Raw genomic sequence first — 23664 nt, 5'->3', positions numbered from 1 at the left:
TACAAGCATACTTTCACAGTCAAAATTCAGTGGCAAACCATCCTACCTTTGTCAATAACAGCTAGAAACATACTGGTTTGGCACTAGAAAATTAAGTGCCAAACCATGATACCTTTGTGAATGTTACCTACAAGCATACTTTAATGGGTAAAATTAAGTGGCAAACTGTCCTGGCTTTTCGAATATGAGCTACAAGCATACTCTGATGGGCAAAGTTACGTGGCAAAGTGTCATACCTACTTAAATTTGTGCTGGAATTACTCTGTGACAGCAGAAATCTGCATAAACTACTGTCGGTAGGACGTTTTGCCAAAGTACGATGGTTTGTCAGAACACCAGAAAGTAAATAAGCAGCAGACCAAAATGAGGCAGGTCGAATCTTCTTGCGTTTCACGCATGCGCAGTACTGACACGTAAGCGTTTTCGGCCGTTCCAATGTGGACGCGCAACGCTGTGAAAATGGCTGAAAATGCTAGTGTGGACATGGAATGTTTTCAGAAGAGAACGCCGTTTTCCAATCTATCCGGGCTAGTGTGGACGCAGCCTCACTCTTCTCTCAACGTCTTCACAATAAACTGTGAACAGATACCGAGGAGAGCAGCAGAAGACCTCATCCAGGAGCTGTTGAAGTACGATTCTTTTTGATGGTAGCAATCAGGCGGAGACTTTTACTTCCAAAATCGGACGTCTTCATTTGCGCTGGGAGCAGGCACGATATTTGCCCATTTTTGGGGGTGCTTCAGCCAGAGTGATGGCGGCTGAGACGCAGCGGAGCGGAGGTTGAGTGTCTGGCTTAAAACAGGACATGTTAGCTGCATTTAACCTTCAGTTACTCTTTATATAGTTAGGTAGGACTCAGACCATGTTTCTTTTTAGCAGAAAAACATCACACCCAGGTAACCTGCAGTGTTGAAAACGTCTTTTCTGATGATGTTTGCTACTCTACAATTCATCCTACTCGGTAGTAAAATCAGCCACATCTAATCGTCCTGTTGCTCCCATTGAAATTTATATAGCCTATTTAAAATCGAAAAATTAAGATTGTCCGTAGCCTACTGTTGTTACCACTGTCCTGTTTGCAACGGATACTGAGAGAGGACTTTTTGTTAGTGATCTTAATAGAATTTTTTTCATATTAATGTAAATTTTCATCTAATTGAATACAATCTATTTGTGTATGATTGTCAGTGCAAAATGGGAGAGAGGAAAGAGGGGAACGTGAGGAGAAAGTACAAGGTCAGGAAGAACCAGGTAAGAAAACAGACAACTGAGAGGCAAAACAGAAACTGTTAAACTGACAAAGAGACAAAACCTGATTTTACTCATACAATCTGGAAGTTGTGTTCTCCCTATATTACAGCTGCTATACAGAATCTGCAAAACAAACTGGGTTGAAACATTTTTGACCCCCTTTAACAACATTCCAACATAACATTATCATTGATTGGGGATTTTAAAATTAATGATATATTTTATGTGGTTCAGCCACAACTCTATTAAAACCTCAGCCAGTAATAGGTAGGCCAACTTTTGGACCATCTAGTTGTCTGTATGACTGCCGCAGTACATACATCACATTTGCACACTATCAGAAAGTGCCGAACGGAGCCCTGGTGGAGTGAGGAGCTGTAAAGAGAAGCAGAGCGCTCTGTTTATATTCTGAAAATGTTTTAAGCTTGTTTCAAAGATTCTGTACTGCAGCTTTAAATGTTTTCCAAAAGCACACATACACTTATCAGTGTTTCTCAAACTTTTTACAGTGTGTACCACCTGATAAAAATGTCAAGTTCTCCTAAGTACCACTATGAAAGCATGAAACTCATAAATCTTACAACACAAAATTATTATTATTAAATTAGTAAAATTAGTATCTGCAGTAAAGATTTTTTCATACATTGTATAGATTCTACCACAGGCAAAGTTGCCTCCATTTTTATCGTTTTTATTAATATTTTGTAATAATCTTTTCTGTTTTGGGAGTGTTTTTTAATGTTTCTGTATTATATATTTTACGCATTAAAAGTGAATCTCTGTCCAGAAAATGCACTGAGTTTACTTTTTACTCACTATGAGCATCATTCATTATTCTCCCCCAGTAATTAAGGTTAGGATATGTTTTTTTTTATTCCAATCCATTCTTCTTTTGCAGCAACAACATTTAAGGATGCAGGGACTGACAGCACCCCCAAAGCTCTGATCCTAGAATCGCCCCTGGCTGGGAGTAAATAAAATACAGATGCATCTGGAGATCATCCTATGAAGTCCTATTCTGAAGTGTTTGAGGAGCATTCCTCACACACACCTTTATAGCGTAAGGGGGGACGGGCGGCGGGGGTAGCCCTTTGGCACCCCTGCTCAGTAGGCTTCCACTACTCACTCTCTATTATTCACCCTGAGGTTGCCCTCCCCCAGGCTTGTACCTGTGGCTTCCTGTCGTGGGGGTGGGGGTTGGCTGTTCTCCTGCCTTGTACCCTTTGTTCATATTCAAAGACTATTTTTCTGTATGTATTCTTATCCCCTAGCAACCGCCATTTCATAATGTTGCAAGCAATCACAAACTCTACAGTCTGTCTAACTCCAGTGTATACCAAGCAATCTGTTATTCTCAACAGAGATAAACTCAACATAAACTGAACCCACATTAAAGTTAGCTCGGTGCTTACCTTTAGATGAGCCCACAAACCGAGAGAAACTCCGCGATGAAGCTGGAAGTCTTTCCAAACAGATCAGGGAGCAGAGACCCACGTGGTTCACGCTGATCTCAGCTACAATCCAGGAGAGAAGGGTGTGCAGATCGATGCAGATATCGATCCAAACGTTGGTGGTGTTATATGTTCCTGTAAGTTCACTACTTTACTCCCGTTTCATGAAAAATGCAGCGCTTCTTCTTCTTCTTCTTTGTGTTTAACGGCGGTTGACAACCAACGTAAAGGGGCATTACCGCCTCCTACTGTTCCGGAGTTAGACTGTTTACTTAGCCTGGCAGGGCGAAGGACACTGGTTGTGTCCCAATTCAGGGTATGCACGCTTGAAGTACGCACACTACGCGTACTACGGACGGTGCGTACTATAAGTACCTCACACACTGCTGAGTTTGTCCTGGTGGATCATCAGGGGTGCAAAGCCTCACAGATGATGTGCAGCAGTGGGTCCCTCAGTCTGTCCTCACTCTGGACACTTGCAGTTGTCACACGTGGAAATCAAATGTGTGATAAGCTGCAGGATTCAAACACAAGTGTAACTTATAAATACATGTTCATACTTTTATTCCACAATCAGAGAGAAAGAAACAGAGAGAGAGTGCAGGACAGACAGACAGGTGACAGTCTCAGGTGTATACACTGCTACAAAACAGCACAACAGGAGGATTTAGTGTTTGTGTTATTACGAGTGCTAAACAAGAAGAGTTCCCAGATGGTACAGTGGACACATGTGTGACTCCTGTTATTAAAGCATCTTTCTTTCAGCTTAACTAGTGAACCATTAGCTCGTTCAAACACACGTTAAAGTCCGTTTGGCTCGACACCACCGAACAGAGGCAGTAATATAACATAGCTAACATTAACAGTGCAGTGAATCCTGCTTGTGCCGTGATATTCAGGACTGCAAACCGAGCAGCATCACTGACTTTCAGCTTGTTGTGTTTATGGATATATGACTGACTTTAATTATCCATGAAATCATCACATTCTCTGTAAGATTAAGGTCGACTATATATATATATATATATATATATATATATATATATATATATAGAAATAGAGGCTTTAAAACCAAGTTAACGCTGAAAGTACAAACATCACTAATGTCACATAACTTTGCCGACATGTGGCCAACAGTAATGTTTTATTGTTCTTAAACATTCGCACATAAATAAGTGACATAATATTCAGTACTTACTTTTGCCAGTTCACTCTTCAGCCGCTCCCTTCTGCCGTATTTTGCGGCAAAATAATCCAAATTATCCATTATCCTGCACTATGAATTGTGGGATATATGGGACCACGAAGCGTGCGCTTGATATTTGGGGAAATCGACGGCGCATTTGGAGTATGCATTTGAAGTGCACTTTGAATTGGGACAGCCGTCGTCGCGTGGCGGTGACGTATTCATACTTGAAATGCGTACTTCAAGCGTGCATACCCTGAATTGTGACACAGCCACTGTCTCAGCTGAACTATGGACACGCGCACACATACATATACTGATACTGATAAGCACTCACTGACGCATCACCCTCCCTATCCCAGATCCAAAGCCACCTCCAAAACTTACCTTGCCTCTGATGTGGACATCGGGTCAGTTGGAGGCGCAGTCGAATGATTGTGTCAGGGTTCCTGGGTTGGTGACCCAGTGTTTTCAGTTCTGTTCATGTTCAGTTTAGTTTGCCACACTAATGTTCCCACTTCCTGTTTTTTCCCATGTCAGCGTGTGTCATTAGTCAGATTATGTTCAGCCCTGTACTCACCCGTTTCCAATCATTGTCATCACTCAACCTGTGTATTTAAGCTCCTCGGTTTCACCAGTTCGTTGTCGTGTCATTGATGTTATTGTGATGCTAATGTCGTCTCTCCGCTTGTATGTTCAGATCAGTCAACCAGCCATTCAGTTCTTCAGTCAGTCAGTCGTCCACCCAGTCAGCCATTTCAGTTCCTGTTCTGTTCATCCAACCTACCTCAATAAACCCCATTATCCTGCACCGTGAGTCCAGCGTTTGGGTCATCTCTTCCTCGCCTCCACACACGCAACGCCTGACAGAATGACACGACCCGTGCCAAGAAGACACGCTTTTGACCCAGCGGACTCGGACCTTTTCGAGCGGCAGGACGCAGCGCTCTCCATTTGGGCGGAGAAGCTCAGGAGGAAACAGCGGCTCTTCTTAGAAAGGGAGTACGTCTTTGAGGGGACTCGTCTGGCTCTGGGCGGGCCTCGGAGACGCCACGGTCCTCCACCTGCTGCCTCACCTGCACTGGAGCATTTGCCGCGGAGAGTGGGCGCTTCACGCCGCGCTTCAGCCGCTCCCCCTCTCGCTGCTCCGCTCCTCGCTCACACACCCGCCGCCTCATTCGTCGGACCTCCAACCTCGCCACGGCACAGAGGCTACGCCTCCCACCTCGGCTCAACGGAGGCTACCGCGCCAAAGGCTCATCTGTTTACCCCGGCCGCTTCCTCTTCCCGGAGAAAGCGGCGCTCACGCCGCCATAATATGGACCATTCTGAGCAACTCCCGGTGGTGAGTTCCAGTGACTGTTTTTCGCACTCTTTGACTGATTCTTCACTCAAAACACATAACGGACTCATCTCCGATTCATGGGGAGTTTCCCTCCTAGAGGATGAAGTAGACTGGGAATATCTTTTCTGCTCTGCTCCCCCAGAGACTGTTCAGTCAAAGACTGTAAATAGTGGTGGCAGAAAGACCAGAACAATCCCTGATACACCTGCCAGTGTCACACACCCAGTCACTATTTCCACACCTATCACTCAGCCCTTTCCTACCAGCACGGTGACCCGGATTCGGCCTACCTCTTCAGCCGTTTCACCTCCTCAGATGACTAGGGCCCAGCCTACACCCACACCAGTGCCAGCTCCCAGGAGGAGGGCAGCTGCGACCCAGTCTACCTCCACACCCGCTCCTGTCTCTCGGGTGGGGGTGACTGGTGTCCAGCCACCTCCCGTGCCTGTCCCAGCACCCAGGCTGAGGGCAGCCAGAACTCACCCTGACCTCCCTAAAGGCTCAGAAGAGTTGGCCTCTCCACCTGTCAGTCCACCACTTCAGCCACCTCCTGATCCAGCCTTTCACGCCCTTGCACTATCCCTGGTTAGGCTAGCTGAGGTGTCCCCTGCTCAGGCACCAGCTTTACTAGCCCAGGCGGCAGCTTTATCACCTTCAGTAATTCAGTCATTAGCTCAGCCATTAGCCACACCAACCCCAGCTCAGCCCTTAGCTACACCCACCTCTGTTCATCCATTACCCTCTCCATTCCAGCCAGTTCACTCTCCTGCTGCTCAGCTCCCAGTCCAGCCAGTTCACTCTCCTGCTGCTCAGCTCCCAGTCCAGCCAGTTCACTCTCCTGCTGTTCAGCTCCCAGTCCAGCCAGTTCACTCTCCTGCTGTTCAGCTCCCAGTCCAGCCAGTTCACTCTCCTGCTGTTCAGCTCCCAGTCCAGCCAGTTCACTCTCCTGCTGTTCAGCCTCCAGCCCAGTCAGTTCACTCTCCTGCTGTTCAGCCTCCAGCCCAGTCAGTTCACTCTCCTGCTGTTCAGCCTCCAGCCCAGTCAGTTCACTCTCCTGCTGTTCAGCCTCCAGCCCAGTCAGTTCACTCTCCTGCTGTTCAGCCTCCAGCCCAGTCAGTTCACTCTCCTGCTGTTCAGCCTCCAGCCCAGTCAGTTCACTCTCCTGCTGTTCAGCCTCCAGCCCAGTCAGTTCACTCTCCTGCTGTTCAGCCTCCAGCCCAGTCAGTTCACTCTCCTGCTGTTCAGCCTCCAGCCCAGTCAGTTCACTCTCCTGCTGTTCAGCCTCCAGCCCAGTCAGTTCACTCTCCTGCTGTTCAGCCTCCAGCCCATTCAGTTCAATCACCTGCTGTTCAGCCTCCAATCCAGTTCAATCACCTGCTGTTCAGCCTCCAATCCAGTCAGTTCAGGCTGCTCCTGTAGCTCAGTCACCCGTAGCGCAGGCTGCTCCTGTAGCTCAGTCACCCGTAGCGCAGGCTGCTCCTGTAGCGCAGGCTGCTCCTGTAGCTCAGGCTGCTCCTGTAGCTCAGGCTGCTCCTGTAGCTCAGTCACCCGTAGCGCAGGCTGCTCCAGTCCAGTCAGCTCCAGTCCAGTCAGCTCCAGTCCAGTCAGGCCAGTCGCCCCCTGTAGCTCAGTGCCCTGCTCCTCAGTTGCCTCCTGTCACCCAGTCACCCGTCCTCCAGCCTGTCCAGTCAGTTCAGTCTGTCGTCCAGCATCCTGTTGTTCAGTCATCCGTTCTCTCACCGTCTGTAGTCCACTCTCCTGTTCAGTTCCCAGACCTGCAGCCACAGCATCCAGAGCCAGCTGTGAGCTTTCCCGCTCCTCAGCCAGGGGTTTCCGCACCCGCTGGCCCGGCCGCTCCTCAGCCAGGGGTTTCCGCACCCGCTGGCCCGGCCGCTCCTCAGCCAGGGGTTTCCGCACCCGCTGGCCCGGCCGCTCCTCAGCCAGGGGTTTCCGCACCCGCTGGCCCGGCCGCTCCTCAGCCAGGGGTTTCCGCGCCTCCTGGCCCAGCCTGTCTCCAGCCAGAGGCCTCCGCGCCTCCTGGCCCAGCCTGTCTCCAGCCAGAGGCCTCCGCGCCTCCTGGCCCAGCCTGTCTCCAGCCAGAGGCCTCCGCGCCTCCTGGCCCAGCCTGTCTCCAGCCAGAGGCCTCCGCGCCTCCTGGCCCAGTCTCGGCTCCAGCCTCTGCTTCGTCACCGCCGGCTCCCATGCCGTCGCCTGGTCCAGTCTCGGCTCCAGCTTCTGCTTCACCTGGTCCTGCGGCTGCCACGCCGGCACCCAGGCCATGCTCTGGACGTCGTCGCCGGAGCGGCCGCCCACCGGACCTGCTCAGTGGCCGCCGCCGTCTTCCTCGCGGCCGCCCACCGGACCTGCTCAGTGGCCGCCGCCGTCTTCCTCGCGGCCGCCCACCGGACCACCTCAGTGGCCGCCGCCGTCTTCCTCGCGGCCGCCCACCGGATTACCTCCAGCGTCACAGCCGGCCACGTGGCCGCCCACCAGAACTGTTTCGTCTCGGCCACCGGCCACATGGCCGCCCACCTGACTGGTCTTTGTTTTGGACTCCGTCCCTCCGTCCTAGGCCCCCTCCGCCCGCCCTGTCTTGGTTTTTCTTTCTTTCGGCCGTCAGGTGCCGGCCTTGAAGGGGGGGGTACTGTCAGGGTTCCTGGGTCGGTGACCCAGTGTTTTCAGTTCTGTTCATGTTCAGTTTAGTTTGCCACACTAATGTTCCCACTTCCTGTTTTTTCCCATGTCAGCGTGTGTCATTAGTCAGATTATGTTCAGCCCTGTACTCACCCGTTTCCAATCATTGTCATCACTCAACCTGTGTATTTAAGCTCCTCGGTTTCACCAGTTCGTTGTCGTGTCATTGATGTTATTGTGATGCTAATGTCGTCTCTCCGCTTGTATGTTCAGATCAGTCAGCCAGCCATTCAGTTCTTCAGTCAGTCAGTCGTCCACCCAGTCAGCCATTTCAGTTCCTGTTCTGTTCATCCAACCTACCTCAATAAACCCCATTATCCTGCACCGTGAGTCCAGCGTTTGGGTCATCTCTTCCTCGCCTCCACACACGCAACGCCTGACAGATTGCAGCGGTCCCAGATCAGATGCACACACTGGAACTCTTTCCCATGTTGCTTGTCTGTGTTTATTGTGCTATGGTGTGTTGATATCTGTGCATTCCTGTATTACCCTTTTGTGTTACACAAATTCGATGTTTTTTTTCCTCGCTACCTAGCCTGACCTGTCTCCCCAATGTGATGTTTGTGTATTGTATGTAAGGTCGGCAAGGTCTGTCATCTCGGTTGTGGGCAAAAGACCTACAACTGACAAATAAAGGCTATCTCATCTCATCATCTCACAATGGATCACAGACATTATGCAGTATCTTAAACTTGAAAAGATGAGATGCTCCCTCAAAGAATCCACATCCAGCATCTACACTACCTGGCAACCATTTCTGACATTTATTGACAAATGGAAAGATGGACAATAACTGCCTCTCTACAATTGTGTGCATGTATACATCTGTAAATGTCAATGTTTTTTGTTACAGTGCCTAACTTGACACCCCCCTCCTTCCTTTAATTCTGGCAGATGGGTGGGTGGGGTTTCAGTTTTTATTTTAGCAGTATGCTGTACTGCTTGTATGTTTAATTTGTTGTTTGTGATTGTACAAAAACCTTTTTCAATAAAAAGACTTTGATTAAAAAAACAACAACTGTGAGAAGACATTAAAAAAATGTGTAGCCCAGAAACAGAGATGCACATTGCCAATATAGAGAAAAGGTCACTTTAATATGAGTTTTAAATAATGTACAGAAATTGAGAGGAAAGCAGAGAGACTCAAAAAAGGCACCGGTAATGATTAGTGATGTTCAGATCATTGTCAGAGTAGCTGCAATTAGATGTTATTAATTGTAGAGCTCTGTTGTGGTTGTTCTGTGTAATATAAAACTGTTTAATGTTACTCTAATCAGATGTGGTGACGTAATTATATAAATTACATATGTGCACTTTTAAGGCAGTATTGATTATTTTCAGTTGCTTAGTTTTGCATAGAAAGGGTGACACTGAGTAACTAATATCTTGTCCATGCATTTGTGTCTTCACGTATTGATTATTGTAATGCTCTTCTTTCTGGGCTACCAAAGAAAAGTTTTAGAGGTCTACAGATGGTGCAAAATGCAGCTGCTCGCATTTTAACAAGGACTGGGAAATTTGAGCACATTAGCCCTGTACTGAGATCTCTGCATTGGCTACCTTGTCAGGTTCGAGCAGACTTTAAGGTCCTGCTGCTCACCTACAAGGCTTTAAACGGATTGGCACCTACATACCTCTCTGACCTTTTACATCTTTATGTTCCATCCCGTGCTCTCCGATCTCAGGACTCTGGCCTTCTAAAAGTTCCTAGAGCCAGAAAAAGGACAATTGGAGAGCGTGCTTTTTCTTTTCGTGCCCCGTTTCTGTGGAACAACCTCCCTGAAGATATTTGGCAGGCATGCTCTGTGGAGGTTTTTAAATCTAAGCTGAAGACACATTTGTTCACCCTATCCTACATGTCTTAATTCTATTGCTTTTAGTTTTTAAATTTTTACTGTTTTTAACTTGTATTGTGTCTTTTACCTGTATTGCTATGTATCACTTTTTTTATCTTTTTAGTTTTAAATAGTTGTACAGCACTTTGTTTGAAAGCGCTTTATAAATAAAGTTATTATTATTATTATTAATAGTTAATCACATGTTAGAATTGTATATACAGTTGCTTCCAGATGCCTATAGCACCTGCTGCTTATTGCATTTGTGTATAATACGTAATAAACATTAAGATTAAACAGTGTTAAAAAAGAAGAAGAAGAAGTACGCCGCCTTCCTGCTGTGTTTGTGATAGTGAGGACAGTTTATTGTTTTAGGGGGAAAGGTTATCAAAACAAGTTTCTGATCCGCTCAAAGTTGTTATTTCAGTTCCAAAAGTTTGGCTCTGTCCTAAAACACTCCAGTTAGTCCTGCGTTTGGTATCGTGGATCATGCATTTTACTCTCTCGTTTGGAGCACTGGGTGGGGACAGCACTGGAGTGGCTCAGGTCCAACTTGGCGGGACAACTTTTTGCGTCAGCCTCTGACCATGTTTTCGTTCTCCACTCCTCTCTTGTGTGGTGTCTCACAGAGCTCAGTGCTAGGCCCCCTCCTCTTTTCTTCGTATCTGCTCTCTCTTGGATCTATACTGAGAAAACACAGCATTGCATTTCACTTCTATGCTGATGACTGTCAGATCTATGTCCCTCTACAGAAAAAAGGCAAATATTTCATACAGCCATTACTTCAGTGTCTTGATGACATTAAGGCTTTGACGTCTCTTAACCTTGTAAAATTCAGTGACAAAAAGACTGAGGTGATGGTTTTTGGCAGCCCCACTGAGACACCAAATGTATATTTAGATACCTTGGCCAAGTATGTTAAGCCAACTGTCACAAACCTGATGGTCAAAGTGGACTGTGATCTGAAACTTGACAGTTAGATCAAAGCAGTGGTAAAATCAAGCTTCTTTCAGCTCAGGCAGCGAGCTAAAATAAAGCCAATTCTTTCACAAAGGCACTTTGACACAGTTATCCACGCCTTTGTTAGCACTCGGTTGGATTACTGTAATGCACTTTATATAGGGGTCAGTGCTTCATACATCTCATACTTCATACAGTGTCCAATATGCTGCAGCTCGAAAGTTGCAGCACATTTCCCCTATTTTAGCTTCACTTCACCTGCTGCCCATTTCTTTTTAGGATTCCTTTTAAAATTATTTTATTTGCTTTTGAGGCCATCCATGGCCTAGTCCAATCTTATCTCTCTGAGCTGCTACAGCCGTATACACCCACCTCTCTCAGGTCAGCTGATCAGCTGTTCCTGAATGTACCCAGGACTGAGCGTAAACTTAGAGGAGATCGTGTTTTTTTCTGTAGCAGCTCTAAAATTGTGGAACAATATACCTTTTGAGATAAGACAGGCCTCTTCTGTTTTTTTGTTTTATTTGATTCTGTGCTGTTTTATCTTATTTTAAATATAGGGCTGTTTTTGTCATGATCTGGGTGGGTACCTGCAGGCCTCCACAGCGGCTCCTCCTCTTCGGGCGGAGAATGGTTGCTCCTCCCTGGCTGACCACCTGTGGGCATTTATTCCAGCAGCATATTAGACCTGCGCTCTCAACCATTCCTCGCCTCAGTATCTGCAATCCCATGTCAGTCTAGTGGAGAGTGTTTATCTCTGTCCTAAACACGTGTGACGTTTTACCTGCTTTTCTTGTTTCCAGAGGAGGTTCCTGGAGTGGAGGTCTCGCCTCCCTCATTCCTGCTGTCCTGGACCTGGGCCACCTGCTGTTGACACGACGTGGCCAACTGGTCCACTACACACCTGCCTGCCTCCCCACGTCACGACCACGTCCGGGCCTTCTGCCCCTTCTGTCCCCTCCACCTGAAACCAAGTAAGGCAACTCAGTTCGATCTGTGGAGGATTGCTGTTTATCTGCTGGACCACGTTGACTGTGCTCTCCTCTGATTACAGTGCCCCGGCCACTTCCTAGCTCAGCTCCTTCTCCCCACTGCCTCTGTTGCTCTGCTGCATCCTAGGGTTGTCTAGGCCACTTTAAGTTACCTCGGGTTTTTCTGCGCGCCACTAGTGAGGTGGCGTAGTTTTATTTTTGTTTTGTTTACTTATGAGTGAAATAAATCCTTTGTTCATTTGCCGTCTCGTTTCCGGTTTGGTTCCTGCACTTGTGTCCATCTCAGTTACTTCGTGCCGCTGGGCCGTGACAGTTTTCAGTTTGATGTATTATGTGTTTTATTTTTTACAGTTTTTTTAAATTCTATTTTTCCTAAACTATTTACTGTACAGCACTTTGGTGCTGTGCTGGGTATCTTAAAGTGCTTTATAAATAAAGATGGTTTGGACTGGATTGGATAAAATTAAATACATCTTGTTCTCTTAGAATTTATTGTTGTGATCCAGTGGAACCCTTTTCTTGCTCCCTGTTATGGATCTCTGTGACTACAATAAAACTCCCTCCATCCATCACTGAACTGTACTGAAGTAAAACGTCATCCTAAGGACTGCAGTACACCAAAGGACACCACTAATAAACTCTGATTACACTCTGTTCTTCTTGCAGCAACAATTTCTTTTGCAGGTAACAATTTTCCATGTTACCCGCAGCTGCAATTGAGCAGTAAGACTGTATTTGTCTCTATTCAAATGATGATTCAGTGAATTTGAATTATTCTGTAGCAGGAGAATGACCCCAAGCATACAGCCAAAGTCATTAAGAACTACCTTCAGTGTAGAGAAGAACAAGAAGTACTGGAAGTGATGGTACAGCCCCCCACAGAGCCCTGAACATCATCGAGTGTGTCTGGGATAACATGAAGAGAGAGAAGGATGTGAGTAACTACCGACCAGCCGAGTTCCTTCAAAAACTGTGTGCAAGTGCACAAAGAATAATTGATGCTGTTTGGAAGGCAAAAGGTGTTTACACCGAGTATTGATTTGATTTATCTTTTGTCCATTCACTGCATTTTGTTGATTGATGAAAATATGGTGACTTTCAGCTAGCAGGGCTAAAATTAGAGAACCAAGAAACATAACATAAGGGTCAGAAAGGAAGTGAGTCCCCCCCCCCCCAAACAAAAAAACAAAAAACAAAAACAAAGACAAAAAAAACAAGCTAAATCAGGAAAGGAGGTGCTATCTAAACCCTATGTGAAACAAAAATCAAACAAAAGACACATGCTACACCTAACTCCCTAACTGAAATAAACAGGAGAATATTAAGGCAGCTCACCCCTTCTGCTTCAGTGCCTAATTACAGTTTACTATTTACAAGTGAAAATGTGTCTATACACTATGTACAAAGCTCTGTAGGTTCAAGAATCACACACACGAATGCCACAAAGTTTGGAGGCCAAGGATGGCTCTGCTGCTGCTGTCAGTTGCTGCCGCCAACAACTGCTGGTGAGGGATGTTTTAAAAACAGCCACATGATGAGGGGACCAATAACCACCGCCAGCTCTCCAATTAGGAAAGACCTGAAGATACTTAAAGACATAGCGCAGAAACAAACTCTAGATGGCCAGGGCCATAACAGTTATTGCCAATAACCTTCAACTATTAAAATACATTTTGCTAAAGTGACTTTAATGTCTCCTGTATTAGATCAAAATAAGAGAAAACAGATAACCACTGTTGTGATACCCTTTATCTCTCACCTGGGTTTGTTGGTTTTGTCACATCAATTAATACAAACAAGGACTGGCTTTGTTGAGCTTCCTCACTTAAAACACTAACACAGGTACACACTTAGCCTGTATTTTTGTAGGAAAATTACATTCTGGCAACTTAAGCTCACCATCTGCGAAATTAACATGTGAAGTTCAAAATTACAGAAAACAAACTAAAGCAGAATTAAGAGAAACTCTATATTTGTTTCTTTATCAGTACCTGTGAGAAGACTGTTCATACTGGCTGTCACTTGGTGTTCGCTCGCTTTGTGGTAGAGTATCACTTCCTGTTCCTGCTCAAACACAGTGGTGTTTCTGAGTAGCTTTTCTGCTTAGCAATTTAATTTAAAACTTTTAGATACATTCCTTTTTCATAGTATAATCTTCACGTGCTTCATCCAAAGCACCCTTTCTGTGTATTCACTACCTAATTTATAGCCAAAGTATTCAATCACTGTCTCTGTACTGTTTCGTTAGCTTAGCTCGTAGCCGACTCATTAGCACCATGGCTACTTCACCTGTCCCTCCTGCACTTTCTTGCTCATTGTGTCAGATGTTTAGCTACTCCTCGGCCTCCTTTAGCAGTAATGATACCTGTAACAAATGTTCCCCGGCAGACCCTAAGCAACTGGGGAAAGAGGGCGGCTGGGTGACGGTGAGGAGGAACCATAGTCTTAAACAGAAGCCCCAGGTACACTACCAACCTGTTCATGTGTCTGACTTTGCCAAAAACAATGTCGGACTCTGGAGTTTTCTCTGGTCCCCTCCCCATTCAGACCAGGAGTGACATGTTTAGCCGCATGTTCTCCTTAAATTTCTGGCTGTCTGAGTGGTGTCCCAGAAACGATGTGGGCTTCATAGATAATTGGCAAACCTTCTGCAGGAAACCTGGTCTTGTTAGGAGAGACGGCATCCATCCCACTTTGGATGGAGCAGCTCTCATTTCTAGAAATATGGATGAATTTATTAAACCCCCCAAAATATGACTATCCAGAGTTGGGACCAGGAAGCAGAGTTGCAGTCTTACACGCCTCTCTGCAGCTTCTCTCCTCCTGCTACTCCCCCAAAAACCCATCTCCATTGAGACTGTGTCAGCTCCCAAACAGACAAAAGACAAACTAAAAACCAGCAATAAACAATTTAAACATAAAAAATCAAAAAGAAAGAACAATACAGTATCCACATCTGAACCAAAGAGTAAAACAGTGAAATGTGGATTATTAAATATTAGGTCTCTCTCCTCCAAGTCTCTGTTAGTACATGACTTAATAACTGATCAGCAAATCGATTTACTCTGCCTTACAGAAACCTGGTTGCAGCAGGATGATTATGTTAGTTTAAATGAATCAACACCCCCGAGTCATTCTAACTACCAGAAATGTCGAAGCACAGGCCGAGGGGGCGGTGTGGCAGCAATTTTTCACACCAGACAAAAGACCAAGACACACTTTTAATTCATTTGAAAGCCTGGTGCTTAGCCTTTTCCACCCCAGCTGTAAAACTCAGAAACCAGTCTTACTTGTTATCATCTATCGTCCACCTGGGCCTTACACAGAGTTTCTCTCTGATTTCTCAGACTTTTTATCTGATTTCGTGCTCAGCTCAGATAAAATAATTATTGTGGGTGATTTTAACATCCATGTAGATGCTAAAAATGACAGCCTCAACATGGCATTTAATCTGTTATTAGACTCAATTGGCTTCTCTCAAAATGTAAAAGAACCCACCCACCACTTTAATCACACTCTAGATCTTGTTTTAACATATGGCATAGAAACTGAACATTTAACAGTGTTTCCTGAAAACCCTCTGCTGTCTGATCATTTCCTGATAACATTTAAATTTACAATGATTGATTACACAGCTGTGGAGAGTAGACTTTATCAAAGTAGATGTCTTTCTGAAAGTGCTGTAACTAAGTTTAAGAATATAATCCACCCACTGTTATCATCTTCAATGCCCTGTACCAACATAGAGCAGAGCACCTATCTGAACGCTACTCCAACAGAGGTTGATTATCTTGTTAATAATTTTACCTCCTCACTACGTACGACTCTGGATACTGTAGCTCCTGTGAAAACTAAGGTCTCAAATCCGAAGTACCTGACTCCGTGGTATAATTCTCAAACACGTAGCTTAAAGCATATAACTCGTAAGCTGGAGAGGAAATGGCGTGTCACAAATTTAGAGGATCATCATTTAGCCTGCAGAAATAGTTTGCTGCTTTATAAGAAAGCCCTCCGCAAAGCCAGAACATCTTACTATTCGTCACTGATGGAAGAAAATAAGAACAACCCCAGGTTTCTCTTCAGCACTGTAGCCAGGCTGACAAAAAGTCAGAGCACTGTTGAGCCAACAATCCCTTTAACGTTAACTAGTAATGACTTCATGAACTTCTTCACAAATAAAATTTTTATCATTAGAGAAAAAATTACTAATAATCATCCCACAGATGTAATATCATCTACAGCTACTTTTAGTACCATTGATGTTAAGTTAGACTCTTTTTCTGCAATTGATTTTTCTGAGTTAACTTCAATTATTACTTCCTCCAAACCATCAACGTGTCTTTTAGACCCCATTCCTACAAAACTTCTCAAAGAAGTCCTGCCATTAATTAATTCTTCAATCTTAAATATGATCAACCTATCTCTAATAATCGGCTATGTACCACAGGCCTTCAAGGTGGCTGTAGTTAAACCTTTACTCACAAAGCCATCTCTAGACCCAGCAGTCTTAGCTAATTATAGGCCAATCCCTCCCTGAGCCTGGTTCTGCCGAAGGTTTCTTCCTGTTAAAAGGGAGTTTTTCCTTCCCACTGTCGCCAAAGTTCTTGCTCATAGGGGGTCATATGATTGTTGGGTTTTTCTCTGTATCTATTATTGTGCAATCTACTGTACAATATAAAGCGCCTTGAGGCGACTTTTGTTGTGATTTGGCGCTATATAAATAAAATTGAATTGAATTACTTGTTCTCTCTGCAAAGGTTTCTATCAGTAAATCTCAGAAAAACAAAGTAAACATTTACCGTCAGGTCCTGAGCTACTGCTAAAGATACTGTTACTGTGCCACGTGCATATCTTTGGAAATAATGAATTAGGTGGCAATATTTGAGAATTAAAATGAGTTAATTAACTAAAAACAAGTAGAAAACCAAATTGAAAGGAAATATGTGTTGGTGCGTCTCCTCCTCTGATAAACCTCTACATGTACCACTGAAAACAGTTAAATTAGTTTGAATCTGAAATCATGGCTCAAACTACTTGTTCTGAGACAATTTCTTTATTTTTCACACCAAACTGTTTAATAAGACAAACTTTACACAGAGTTCATCAAATATAACTAACACTTTAACATTATCAGGATTTCATAATACAAACGTTAAATCAACAGCTGCAAACATGTGGATCAAAATGAATTCAATGAAAAAAACAACACGTGGACTTCAAGGATACAGTAAATACACTAAAGTGAAAGGAGAAGCCAAAATTTGAAGGAATTTGAATTAAGTAAAAGTCACCTGTGATCTGTAAAATGGTCCTGATGTGTGCTGCTGTTTTTACCTTTCAACATTTCTTTGCTGTCACTGTGAATACGAATGTGTTCTTTGCCTAATTAAATAAAGGTTATACTGACTCACTGCTTCATCTTTTGGTACAAACTGGTATTATATGGAAGCACAGCCCAAAACCAGTTTAGATTGAGTTTCTTTTTTCTGGACATAAAGTCACAGCAGGTGTTCTTTCAAAGCTGGTGGACAGATTTAGTTCATTTTGGAAGTTTTAAGAGCAACTGCTGCAGCTTCCTAAATGTAACATTCATGATTATTCACTGCAGGTCCAGAAATCAGAGCTACCTCATCAGACCCAAGTGTGACATCAGCTGACACTCTTTACAGGAGATTCCATCTGAACTCTGTGGAGCCTGATCTCAAGGTTTTTAAGTCTGACCCTGAAACCAGAAGACGATCTTTCTCTCTCTTCAGAATCATTGTGATCCAGTGATTTCAGTCCTGCGTGATCAGGCTGATGTTTGCACAGAGCAGATAATGAAGTGAATGTTTTTGCACATTGGTAACAGTGAAATAGATTATTTACAGCGTGGGATCGTTTGTGTTCGGAGTATGAACTGAGATTCCTGAAGCTCTTGTCACACTGGTCACAGCTGAAGTTCACTTCCATGTGTGTACGTTCATGTTTGTTACGATGACCTGATTGTGAGAAGCTTTTGTCACAGTGTCTGCACTTGTATGGTGTCTCTACTGTGTGGATTTGCTTATTCTTGTTCTTTAAGCTCATGTGCAGTGGTGAAGGATGACCCACACTGGCCACAGATGTGCTTTTTGACCCCACTGTGGAAGAGTTCATGTATTTTTAATGTACTTGGTGTGTGGAAGCCTCTCCCACATTCTTTGCAGTAGTTCATTTTGTCTCCAGTGTGTCTACGTTGATGTGTTTTTTTGGTCCTGTTGACGATTGGAAGTTTTTCTACAAAGGTCACAGAGAAACTCTTTCCCACCACCACAGTGACGACAGGGTTGAGAACTGGATCCATGTGCTTTGCTCCACTTCTAAAAAAAGACAGTGTAAGTCAGGGAATTCCTTCAACATTTTTAACCTGAATGTTGCCTGAAATAAAGAGCATCTCTGCCAACGTCCAATTACATTTTACTGTTTACATTACAACACTTAGCTTAATGAGTGAAAATGAGTCTTCATTTTTCCAAACAGTTCATTCAGTATAACTCCATAAGTTTACTGATCAGACTTGTTCCAAACAATCAGGTTAAAAATACAAGATAAAACTAAATACATACCTCACAGTAACTGCACTTGTAGAGTTACTTTCTGGTGTGGATCTGTTGGTGTTTTTTCAGCTGATGTGGAGTTTTAAAAGACTTTCCACACAAGTTACGTCTGTACTCTTTAACTCCACTGTGGATGAGTTGGTGTTTTTTTAAGTGTGCAGCCTGGGTAAAAGACTTTCCACACAACCCACAGCTGTAAGGTTTAACTCCACTGTGGATGAGTTGGTGAGTATTTAAGTTTCCAGCCTGGGTAAAAGACTTTCCACACAACCCACAGCTGTAAGCTTTAACTCCACTGTGGATGAGTTGGTGAGTATTTAAGTTTCCAGCCTGGGTAAAAGACTGTCCACACAACCCACAGCTGTAAGCTTTAACTCCACTGTGGATGAGTTGGTGAGTTTTTAGGCTTTGAGCCTGGGTAAAAGACTTTCCACACAAGTTACATCTGTACTCTTTAACTCCACTGTGGATGAGTTGGTGTGTTTTAAGGATTTGAGCCTGGGCAAAAGACTTTCCACACAAGTCACAACTGTAAGGTTTAAATCCACTGTGCATGCGTTGGTGTGTTTTTAGGCTTCGAGCCTGGGCAAAAGACTTTCCACACAAGTCACAACTGTACGCTTTAACTCCACTGTGGATGATTTGGTGTGTTTTTAAGTCTCCAGCCTGGGTAAAAGACTTTCCACACAAGTCACAACTATAAGGTTTAACTCCACTGTGGATAACTTGGTGTGTTTTTAGGCTTTTAGCCAGGGTAAAAGACTTTCCACACAACTCACAACTGTACGCTTTAACTCCACTGTGGATGACTTGGTGTGTTTTTAAGTGTTCAGCCCGGTTAAAAGACTTTCCACACAAGTCACAGCTGTAAGGTTTAACTCCACTGTGGATGCGTTGGTGTGTTTTTAGGTTTTGAGCCAGGGTAAAAGACTTTCCACACAACTCACAACTGTACGCTTTAACTCCACTGTGGATGACTTGGTGTGTTTTTAAGTTTCCAGCCCTTTTAAAAGACTTTCCACATAAGTCACAGCTGTAAGGTTTAACTCCACTGTGGATGACTTGGTGTTTTTTTAGGCTTTGAGCTCGGGTAAAATCCTTCCCACACTCATCACAGCTGTAGGTTTTCTCTCCCTTTCTTCTGTGAGGTTTGTCGGCCTCCTGAGAGCGCTGACTTCTCGCTCCATGTTGGTCCTGCAGTGACAGAGATACAAACAGAGGCAGTGAGTGAAATGCAGTCGTGGAACAAACTGAAACTCCCTCCATTGGTGGAACGTGTCAAAAAACACATTGTTGGTGTGTTACCACCACCTTCTGGTGATAGTATCACATTACAATGATGTGCTATAATGAGAGTTGTAATGAAAATGACATTATTGAAGAAATATTGATCTCAGTAGAGAAACTCTTTTACTTCAGAAAAAAATCAGAGTTCAACTCATGATATTGTTGTTTCAATGTGTGTAGAGAAAATATGATCTTTGTATTGTCTTGTAACGTCTGTGTTTTTTGGTTGTGAATGTAGATTCTGTATATATGGAGGAGCCCAGATTGGATAGAGATAATGCTGCTGTTAATGGGTTTTTAAAAACCAACCAGCTGTACACACAGTTTCAATAACAGTGTAACTGTGATGTTTTTCTCACCTTTTGTGTTGAAGTCATTGTTTCCTCTGTAGTGGCTGAGCTGAGTCCAAATGGCTGAAATTGTTGCTCTGCTGCACCACCAGACTCTCCTCCTCCTGTTAATCAGCTGGGACACAAAAAGTATATATATGTATATGTATTTTATCCCTGACAAAAAGAAGCAGAGCAAATAAACATGACTAAACATAGTAGCAGCACTGCAAGCTAATACTACGAATTTGTATAACCACCTTAAACGTCACCATAAAGTGCAATATGACGAAGCTGTAAAGGCCAAGAAAGTGACAGGAGAAAATCCATCCCGGTCAACCAGCCAAAAATCAACAACGGGAACCTTATACAGCGCTTCCCCATACCCGTCAAACTCCCCCAGGCACAAAGAAATTACGGAGGCTATCACATATCACCTGGCTAAAGATATGGCTCCCATCAACACTGTGCAAAACGAGGGATTTAGGAAAATGATCAACACCCTAGACAAACGCTACAGTGCCGTCCTGCAACTATTTTTCAAGTGTTGCACAACCTGCTCTATATACGCAGTGTCAGGCAAGGGTGGAGACAGATATATAAGCAGTACAACATTTCACAGCAACAACAGACTTATGGTCCAGCCAAACTCAGCTTTATATTTTGTTAATAATTGTGGTTTACATTTTAAGAAACATAGCTATTACCAGTGTTGGGGAGTAACGGAATACATGTACCGCCGTTACGTATTTATTTTTTTGATTCGGGAGGATTTTCAACTGCTGTGGCAAATGGGTGCAAGGCTTTTACCACAAACTTAGTCACTGCTCGGTGACATTCGTCTATCCCGGCCTGAAAGGAGACGCTACTGGCAGACTGCAGCGACAACTGCCAGCGAATGCCAGCCAGACTCTGTCTGTCTCTCTCATCACGGTCACCTAAATGCACAGTCATGGCAGGTTTTGTAATAAGGCAGATCGCGCTAACATAATATGCACTGTTAGTTGATTATTTACCTGCCGCATTAACAGGAGAGGACGTACAAACGTTACCGCTGCTGCTGGGTGGAGATTCACGAGTCCGGAGCGGAATTAAAAACACGACATTCATTTAAGGTTATCGCGTGTTTTGTGCGCAAATGCTTCGCTTATTCGTAGTGTTTCCTCCTTTAAATGAAATATCTACTTTGCAAGTATTGCGAGTTTCCCTGTTGTCATCCGTTCTCGTAAAGTATAACCAAACTTTTGAGCATTTGAGCCACCATTTTTCTTGCCAGGTAAATGACGCTCCGCAACGTGGTGACGTCATTCGGGGCGACTGGAATCGATAAGGGAATCGTTTGCAAAAATGGCAAACAATTCCAAGGAATTGAAAGATTTCTTGAAATTATTTAACTCTTAATCACTTTTGCAACTTTTTACTTTTGTGTTACTCACAGCAACAAGTCCACCTCATTGCTGGTCCATTTAAAAAACTCCTTTTCCTCAACATTTTGCTGCCAGGTTTCAAAGAGCCGGTGTTCTGGAATCCATCCTACCTGACATACCATCCTACCCGTTGTTAATCTGAGCTACAAGCATACTTTAACAGCTAAAATTCAGTGGCAAACCATCCTATCTTTGTCAATAACAGCTAGAAACATACTGGTTTGGCACTAGAAAATTAAGTGCCAAACCATGATACCTTTGTGAATGTTACCTACAAGCATACTTTAATGGGTAAAATTAAGTGGCAAACTGTCCTGGCTTTTCGAATATGAGCTACAAGCATACTCTGATGGGCAAAGTTAAGTGGCAAAGTGTCATACCTACTTAAATTTGTGCTGGAATTACTCTGTGACAGCAGAAATCTGCATAAACTACTGTCGGTAGGACGTTTTGCCAAAGTACGATGGTTTGTCAGAACACCAGAAAGTAAATAAGCAGCAGACAGAAATGAGGCAGGTCGAATATTTTTGCGTTTTACTGGCACGTAAGCGTTTTCGGCCGTTTCAATGTGGACGCGCAACACTGTGAAAACGACTGAAAATGCTAGTGTGGATACGGAATGTTTTCAGAAGAGAACGCCGTTTTCCAATCTATCGGGCTAGTGTGGACGGAGCCTCATTCTTCTCTCAACGTCTTCACAATAAACTGTGAACAGATACCGAGGAGAGCAGCAGAAGACCTCATCCAGGAGCTGTTGAAGTACGATTCTTTTTGATGGTAGCAATACTTCCAAAATCAGACATCTTCCTTTGCGCTGGGAGCAGGCGCGATATTGACCCATTTTTGGGGTGCTTCAGCCAGAGCGATGGTGGCTGAAGGTGTGAGTGTCTAGCTTAAAACAGGACATGTTAGCTGCATTTAATCTTCAGTTACTCTTTATATAGTTAGGTAGGACTCAGACCATGTTTCTTTTTAGCAGAAAAACATCACACCCAGGTAACCTGTAGTGTTGTAAACGTCTTTTCTGACGATGTTTGCTACTCTACAATTCATCCTACTCTGTAGTAAAATTCTGTTTTGGGAGTGTTTTTTTAATGCTTCTGTATTATACATTATACACATTAAAAGTTAATCTCTGTCCAAAAAATGCACTCAGTTTACTTTTTACTCACTATGAGTATCATTCATTATTCTCCCCCAGTAATTAAGGTCAGGATATGTATTTTTTTTTAATTCCAATCCATTCTTCTTTTGCAGCAACAACATTTAAGGATGAAGGGACTGACAGAGACAGGTTTACCTTGCCTGGCTGGGCAGTTCTCTGGGTGCTCAGCACCCCCAAAGCTCTGATCCTAGAACCGCCCCTGGCTGGGAGTAAATAAAATACAGATGCATCTGGAGATCATCCTATGAAGTCATATTCTAAAGGCTGATCTGAGGAGCATTCCTCACACACACCTTTATAGCGTAAGGGGGGACGGGCGGCGGGGGTAGCCCTTTGGCACCCCTGCTCAGTAGGCTTCCACTACTCTCTCTCTATTATTCACCCTGAGGTTGCCCTCCCCCAGGCTTGTACCTGTGGCTTCCTGTCGTGGGGGTGGGGGTTGGCTGTTCTCCTGCCTTGTACCCTTTGTTCATATTCAAAGACTATTTTTCTGTATGTATTCTTATCCCCTAGCAACCGCCATTTCATAATGTTGCAAGCAATCACAAACTCTACAGTCTGACTAACTCCAGTGTATACCAAGCAATCTATTATTCTCAACAGAGCTAAACTCAACATAAACTGAACCCACATTAAAGTTAGCTCGGTGCTTACCTTTAGATGAGCCCACAAGCCGAGTGAAACTCCGTGATGAAGCTGGAAGTCTTTCCAAACCGGAAACAGATCAGGGAGCAGAGACCCACGTGGTTCACGCTGATCTCAGCTACAATCCGGGAGACAAGGGTGTGCAGATCGATGCAGATATCGATCCAAACGTTGGTAGTGGTATATGTTCCTGTAAGTTCACTACTTTAGTCCCGTATCGTGAAAAAGCAGCTCTCTTTGCTCGACTTCTCTCTTCTACACACACACTTTCTCCGCCCCACCTTCCCGGCTCTGCTGTGATTTGTGGCTGTGCGGTCACGTGACTCAGCGTCACAAGGTATCCACGTGGGTTGTTATTTTAAAATTAGCGCCTATCTCCTTTCCCTAAACCTTTTCCTTGACCTCGAGAAAAACGTCATCGTGAGAAGGAGAATTGCTAAGGACTCAGGAAAAGAGAGGATCTGTGCTGAGAATTGGAACAGCCTTTTTTTAGTAGTGCACACAGCTAACTAGTGTTAC

At 44.2% G+C, this 23664-nt stretch overlaps 2 protein-coding genes across 2 annotated transcripts in view; both read right to left on the bottom strand.

The window, feature by feature from the left end:
• The window catches only part of LOC134624787 (zinc finger protein 239-like), a 55490-nt gene extending 52586 nt beyond the window's left edge, over positions 1-2904 (bottom strand). The window contains exon 1 of the mRNA XM_063469841.1: positions 2664-2904. The gene's annotated coding sequence lies outside the window, so the exon portion shown is untranslated. The remainder of the gene's footprint in view (positions 1-2663) is intronic.
• Positions 2905-16771: 13867 nt separating this feature from the next.
• On the bottom strand, positions 16772-23390 carry LOC134624776 (zinc finger protein 98-like). The gene is made up of 4 exons (XM_063469824.1): positions 23155-23390; positions 19939-20044; positions 18302-19486; positions 16772-18055 (listed from the first exon to the last, which is right to left on the bottom strand). Exons 2-3 carry the CDS (start codon positions 19954-19956, stop codon positions 18326-18328), a joined length of 1179 nt encoding a protein of 392 aa, XP_063325894.1. The 5' UTR covers positions 19957-20044; positions 23155-23390; the 3' UTR covers positions 16772-18055; positions 18302-18325.
• Between the last annotated feature and the right edge of the window lie 274 nt (positions 23391-23664).

Source organism: Pelmatolapia mariae, linkage group LG3_W, assembly GCF_036321145.2.
Source record: "Pelmatolapia mariae isolate MD_Pm_ZW linkage group LG3_W, Pm_UMD_F_2, whole genome shotgun sequence".
Taxonomy (NCBI): Eukaryota; Metazoa; Chordata; class Actinopteri; order Cichliformes; family Cichlidae; genus Pelmatolapia; species Pelmatolapia mariae.
Note: the sequence above shows the minus strand (reverse complement) of the source record. Positions and strands in the feature narration are given on the sequence as shown.